Below are 7,113 nucleotides of genomic sequence, written 5' to 3' on the forward strand. Positions count from 1 at the left end.
CCCTTTACACCTGTTGTAAATCCAGTAACATGGTCTTGTGGGTCTGTTGTTCCATCGTACTTAGGTATATCAGGCATTTTGAACTTCTTTGGAATTGGGAGAGGAGCAGCACTTGGCTTCCAAGGCTATTGAGAATACTTATCCATATCTACCCCTTTGATCACGGGCGGCACCCCAGGTATCTGCTCTATGCGGTCACTTTGCTCCTTGAGCTGTTTCTGCAATGTTAGTACTAAATTCTGTAAATTAGAATTACGTGGTTCTCCCTCCTGTGATTCGCTGGGGGTTCCTCCACTACCTGAATTAACGAGTCCGGAATGAGGGTTCTCTAGAGCGTTGTTATTTGGTGTGGGTGTAGGTGGTGCAGCAGGTAATTGGCTAACAAAAGCCTGAAGAGCTTTATTGACTTGAGAGGCAATAAGTTTTTGTAAAGCCTCGTCCATAGTTTCAACATTTTCGAATTGAGCTTGTCCATCTGTATGAGACCCCTCAGGAGTGCCTTCACGAGACCGTCGTGGAGAACCTTGTGGAGAAGGAACTAATGCGTTATTATCCTGCGATCTCCCTGAAGTTGTTGATTTGTTTGATTTTCTTGGTTTCCTTGAGTGTTATCATTGTTATTTGCCATAGTCGATGTAACAAGGAAAGTTAAGCAAAGAGGAAATAGATTATCAGATTCCCGATAACGGAACCAATTTGTTTAACCAAAAAATAGAATTTTAGTCAAAGCTAGAATTTAGAAGAACTCGGGTTACTGATAATCAAAGAAATGAATAAAAGGAAATAATTCTGAGTAGCAATATAATAATCAAGAAAAACAAATGATACCAATGTATATTTCAATAGCTTTTTTGTGTGTACTACAACTGATCATATATCTCCTTTTTATAGGTACCTTTGAGAATGTACGTTATGCCCAAATCATAATGAGGCTATTATGAATAATTAAAGACATTGAATGCTACGTTACACAATCATTACATTGAATATATATATATATTCTTTAACGGACTCAGCATTTAATACCCATTAAATGCTGTATCTGCACGCTTTTTTTATAACCAGATTCATTCCTTCTAACGCCCGGATATAAATGATTTAAATAGGTACGGGCGTCGTGTTACTTATCTGATGTCCCGTGCATCTTCCTCCTTCTTTGCTCGTGTCTGTTTTACAATTCTTGAATCGTGTCTAATTGAGATTCATTGACCATTTGACCAATCCGCGTGTCCTGACACGTCACCATATATATAAAATACAATTTTTCCCAATACAATTGAGTCCATCTTCACAAATCAAATTGTAATGAAAAAAGAATGAAAGAATTAATGGAGTCGTTCTTACAACAACAACGAAGACAACAAACCCAGCGTAATCCTACAGATGGGGTCAGGGGAGGGTAGTATGTACGCAGCCTTACCCCTTCATTGTGAAAGTAGTGAGGCCATTTCTAATAAACCCTGGGCAATTAATGGAGTTGTTCTTGCAAAAGGATATTTCCACTATACCTCAATAGTTGTTTGATTTAGTGCCTTGTATCTCCATCTTTCTTTCTCAACAAAATCAGCATCCAAGAATCTAGCTATAAAACTCCACAACCTATACAAATCTTCAAAATTTGTCATCATCCCAAGTGAAACAGTTATAACTGATACACCACAATTCAATTTCCCCTTCTTATTATCTCTCACTTCACCACTTCTTGTTTCCAAGATTGTCTTTTTTTCATCATCATACATGTTTGAAAACCATATATGCTGCAAAAATGCACAAGAAAGCGATATATTGTTGCGATCCGCTAGCTTCTGTACTAGTGTTGGATCAATCTTTTGACCTTTCCAATCAAACACATTGAATGCCACAGCTGGTCCTCTGTTGAAACTTATCTTTGGTCCATAGATTTTCACTAAAGAAGGATGAATATCTCCAGCATGAGGATGTTGAAGGCGCGATAACGCGTTTATCAGCCAGTTTACAAGGTATCTTATTCTACTACTGATTAATACAAGGCCTAGTTTATCAGCATGATCCAAGCCTCTACATTCTAGCTCATCAGAACTCATACTCGTCTTTGGTTCTAACTTTTTGTATTTGTTAATGTTGGATTTCTTACCCCAGTTTAATATTTCGAACAATGTGAGTATTGGCTTTGGTTCTTCAGACACTTGTTTGACTTCTTGATACTCAGTAGAGTTTTCTTGGTTCACTTCTTGAACTGATTCTGATGAAGAAAAAGAAGCATTTTTATCAAATGGTTTTGTTGCTGGAACAAGACTAATAATTCCCAAGGTTGAGGATGATTTGTTGAGCACTGATATGCTTGAATTTTTCACAAACAGACAGCAAAAACCAGATGGATTTTCACCAAATACTTTGTAAAAAGAGCAAATGAGAAAATCAGGCTGAAATATTGAGAGGCCTAAAGTTTCCATTTCCTTAGGACCTAATGCAGATGCATCAAACAAGACATGCCAACCATTTTCTTGTGCAATATTCATCCATTGATAAGAATATCTTGTGCCTGTTACTTTAGACTGAAGAGGAAAAACAAACAAACCCCTTTTATTTTTAGCATTTTTCTTGACAACTAACATCTTTCTCAGTTTTCTTGAATTTACTCTCAAATTAGGCCATGAGAATTCAGCTGATACTACTCGAGCACCTTTCCTCTTCGCGCTAACTATCATTCCTTCAACAGCTTCATTTTCATAATCATAAGTAGTAACAAGGTTGTGATTAGACTCAAAAGGATAAGAGTCAGCCAATAGTTTAAAAGCAGAAGATTGGTTTGCTGTAAAGACCATAGAATAATCATACTTAGAAATATTCATGTTTTTCATGATTCTTTCCCTCATTTTAGACTCTAACTCTGATTCTTGGCCTCCATATAGCAACTGAGTACTTAAACTTACTGACTTGTATGATATGTTAAAGAAAGGCTCATTGAGGGAAGCAGATTGTTGAGTTGGAGGAGGAGGAGCTGATGACGAAGACGCGATTGAATCATCTATTGAATGATATCCCTTTTGTTGGTAGTAAGAAAAAAGACCATTGCCAATATAATCAAGACAAACATGTTTTGATATAGAAAGATGATAGTATTCTTGTGCTCGGATTTCATCAGCTAGATTAGTTTGGTTGTAGTGTGGATATGCTTGTTTTAAGCTTGTAAACAATTCTAAACATGAAGGCAAACACTCATGGTTAGTGAATTGAGAATTTGGTTGGATAGAAGAAGCCATTGTATCGATGAATTCGCGATGACAAGTGATGATTGTGCTGATTTTAGAGTAGTGATTTTGGTTTCCATGGGAACTTTGGCAGCAACAATTGAAACAACCTTCTCTTGTCATTCTAAGACAAGGTGATTGCATTCTTGATTTAGTATCTTTTGGTCTTTTTGCTGGTTTTTTGGTTGCTGCAGCAAGTGAAAGTGTAAACTAAATTGAGTTATTTAGCCTAGTCTAGAGGGCAAAAGTTAGCACTTTACAAACATGATTGACCATTTCAATCTCAACTTACAATGCCCTCTCAAATGTATTTTCTCATAGGACATTTAGTACTATATTGAAATTTAGACCTGTATTTTCCGGCTATTGGTACTATTTCGTTTTCCGTAGTTTTTTGTTATAAGTGTTGTGATTTTGCTTTGTTGAGCCGATGGTCTTCCAGAAACAACCTCTCTATCTTCACAAAGTAGGGGTAAGCAGTGGCGGAGCCACCTTATAGGAAGGAGTGCCAAATGACACCCCTTCGCAGAAAAAATACTCTGTGTAGGTAGGTAAAGAAAATAAATTTATATGTATGTATACTATGTATTGACTCTCGTTAACTTTCTTGTGTGTTTACTTTTATATAGTTTGACACCCCTTAATAAAAATTATGGCTCCGCCACAGGGGGTAAGGACTGCGTACAGACTACCTCCCAGGCCTCACTTGTGGGAATATACTGGGTATGTTGTTGTTGTATTGAAATTTAGACCTGGTCTTTTATGTGAATAGCCACTACATAGATCATTTAATTTTTCTGATTAAACACTAGAACAAGTCATTAATCCTGCCGATTATATTAATCTTGACATGTTATATGCCTCAAATTTTCCATCAAAACAATCTTAGGAGTTAGGATTGTATTAGAATCCAATAATATGTGGAATTGGCTTTGGAAAACTTAGCTGGAAACGTGACATAAAGAGCTAAAAAACAAGCAGAGAAGGATGAATTAATTATGCTTTTTGTAGTGGCCGGCACTATCTATCATTTTCCATAGAAACTTAACAAGAATGATTTTCTTCTCAATGAATTCTTGGACTTGATTTACGTGGTCAGATTTCACAATTTAATTCAAAGTTTCCAAGATTCTGTGTACTCTAGTTGCTTTCACTCACTATAGTACATGTTTCCCCACCAATAATATCAGTGGTAGCATTTCCTGGAAGTTAAGGCCGGCAACTGGGCCGGGGCCCGCACCGAGATCGGGATTGGGCCGGGCCTGCAGGCTAACCGGGCTGCGACCATTTGGCCCGCATTTGGTGGGCTCATGCTGGTCTCATTGGCCGGTTTTACCATTTAGGACCGTTTGGACGGAGCCCCTTTAGCTCTCCATGGGACCGGACCGGACTCGTCCCATGGAGGGCCAAACGGGCCCAAGGAAATTTTATTTTAAAAAAAAAGAGTCGTTGGCCCAACGGCCAAATGATGAAAAAGTCTTCCAAAAATAGCCATTTAACCCTCCCTCCCCACCTCCCCCCCGCCCCTCCCAACTAATTTTTGACCCCAAATTTTTTATTATTATATTTTTTTTCTTATTTTCTACTATAAATACCCTCTCATTCTTTTATTTTTATTACAAAATCAATATCAATATATCAAAATCTCTCTAATTTTCTTCAATACTTACTACAATTGTTTACTTTATAAAAAAAATAGTGAAAAAATTGTGAGGTTGCTACAATTTATCAAAAAAAAAAATTGTGAAAAAATTGAGTTTGCTACTATTGCTTACTTTATTCAAAATATAGTTAAAAAATATTGGAGGTTGTTAGAATTTGTGAAAATTGTGAAGCTGGTGAATTGGAGTCTTCAAGTCATCAAAAAAAAAAATTCAATTCAAATTAGAAGTTTAAATTTCAATTCAAAAATTAGTATGTAACTTGTATGCAATTTGCAAGTTAAATAGTCCCAACGGCTATTTTTGAAAATTAGCCGTTGGACTAACGACCATATTATATTTGCAAGTTTGTTTTCCATCACAAAAACTTGCAAATTAGGAGTTTAAATTTGAATTCAAAAATCAGTATGTAACTTGTATGCAATTTGCAAGTCAAATTCTATAATAAAATTATGAGGCATTGCCTTAGATGTTTTTTTAACATCTTTTTATCTCTAAGTTGTATTTAATTATTTTTTAAAAAAAACAAATTATTTTAATAGCAGTTTGATCCATTTAGCCCTTTTGGACCGCGGGCGCGACCCGTTTAGCTCGGGACCATGAGCTAATGGCCCGGTCCCGGGCCGATTCCTACAAAGAGCACGTTTAGTCCGATACCGTTTGAACCGTTAATTTAGGGACCAGACCGGAACCAGAATCGTGGCCCGCAAGACCGGCTCGTTTGGCCAGTTTGCAGCCCGGGCCGGCCCACTTACCGGTCTTACTGGAAGTTGAGCGTCTATCGGAAGCAGAGGCTGACCCTGGATTTGAAGGCCGGGAGTGCACTATTGGATTCAATCAAAATCTACTTTGTATAAAGGATGCCTACTACTAATATATCACTATTTTCTAAAGACATATACATGTATACATGATGTTCTTGCCGAACTTTACGGGTGCTAATGATTCCTCTAGGTATAGCATATGTCCGCCTCTGATCAGAAGCAACCTCTCTACCTCACAAAAGCTAGAGGTAAAGTCTACATATATATAACTATCCCCACACTCCATTTGTGGAATTACATTGAAGATGTTGTTTGTATAGCATTTCCAGGAAAAAAGTATCTTTTCTTTTGCCAATATTTCTTTTTTCTTTTGCTGGCATTTACTTCAATATAAGTTTCTTCACAAGTTAGCTGAAACCTTAATTATAACTTCAACTCCTGAAGACCTAGAATGATTAGACCTGAGATACAAAAAGTCAATCAACCACGTCTCAATTCAAGTCAATTAAGGTCGGTAAAATCATGTTGATATGTACCCGAAAAATAGTATTAAAATTAAAAAAATTAAATGGCTGTATCTTTACCCTTGCCGTTTGGGCGGTTGATACTCTGCTAATTTTCATGTACAAACAATAGAGTCTACTGATGACTTGATCAATACAGGAAAAAAATTGTACAAATACACAGCTAAGTATGAGTTGTATCATCCAACTAGTATTTCTCAAAAATATAAAAGCAAGATAATATTGATATCTTGTGAAATGGGAAATTTCGTAGCCAATTGATAGTTCTAATACTACAAAATTAAATTTGAGTTGACTAAGTCAACTAGCTTATTGCACACGGCAAAGATAATAACAGATCTATGGGGTCATGTCTAACTTTTCAATCTCTTTCAAGTCAAAAAAGCAGTTAATCCTATTTGATAAGGAGCCCGAAACTGAAATGATGCCTTTTTTGGCACAAAATACGTTTATATAGTATTAAAAAAAATTATATTTCTACATAAAACACAATGTAATATTGTGTTTTACTTTAACGGAAAGTTAGCCGTTAAAGTTAAACGCAGTATGATACCGCATTTTATTAAAATATTAATTTTTTTAAAGGAAAACGCATTATAATACTGCGTTTAATGAAAACACAGTACTATACTGCGTTTCCCTATAACAAAATATAGGCGGTCCTTCTTCTTCCCCAACTTCACGACAGAACCTCCATTTTCAAAATTACACGCCCCACCACAGCTGGTCCCCCCCCCCCCTCCCCTCCCGAATTAAAAAAAACATTATTGGGCCCCACCCGTCACACAAAAACTGAAGAGTGTAGGTTCCGCATACATCCCAAGCTTTGGATTCCTTCTTTCGGGGTCAAAAATTCGATTTGGATCTATTTCAAAAAATTTAAATCGAGGTATTTCGATTTAGTTTATGTCGAATTTAGTAGATCATATGTATA

The 7,113-nt window shown here is 36.6% G+C and overlaps 1 protein-coding gene across 1 annotated transcript; it reads right to left on the reverse strand.

Annotated features, from left to right (window-relative positions):
- Nucleotides 1-1,317: 1,317 nt before the first annotated feature.
- LOC109212516 (molybdenum cofactor sulfurase-like) lies at nucleotides 1,318-3,621 on the reverse strand. Its single transcript, XM_019376168.1, has one exon. The coding sequence runs from the start codon at nucleotides 3,372-3,374 to the stop codon at nucleotides 1,503-1,505; it is 1,872 nt and encodes a 623-aa protein (XP_019231713.1). The 5' UTR covers nucleotides 3,375-3,621; the 3' UTR covers nucleotides 1,318-1,502.
- Between the last annotated feature and the right edge of the window lie 3,492 nt (nucleotides 3,622-7,113).

The sequence above is a fragment of the Nicotiana attenuata genome, unplaced genomic scaffold (genome assembly GCF_001879085.1).
Source record: "Nicotiana attenuata strain UT unplaced genomic scaffold, NIATTr2, whole genome shotgun sequence".
Classification (NCBI taxonomy): Eukaryota; Viridiplantae; Streptophyta; class Magnoliopsida; order Solanales; family Solanaceae; genus Nicotiana; species Nicotiana attenuata.

Bases quoted from the DNA above. Each gene is read 5' to 3' on its own strand.
- LOC109212516 (XM_019376168.1), bottom strand. From the start codon at position 3,374: ATGCAATCACCTTGTCTTAGAATGACAAGAGAAGGTTGTTTCAATTGT.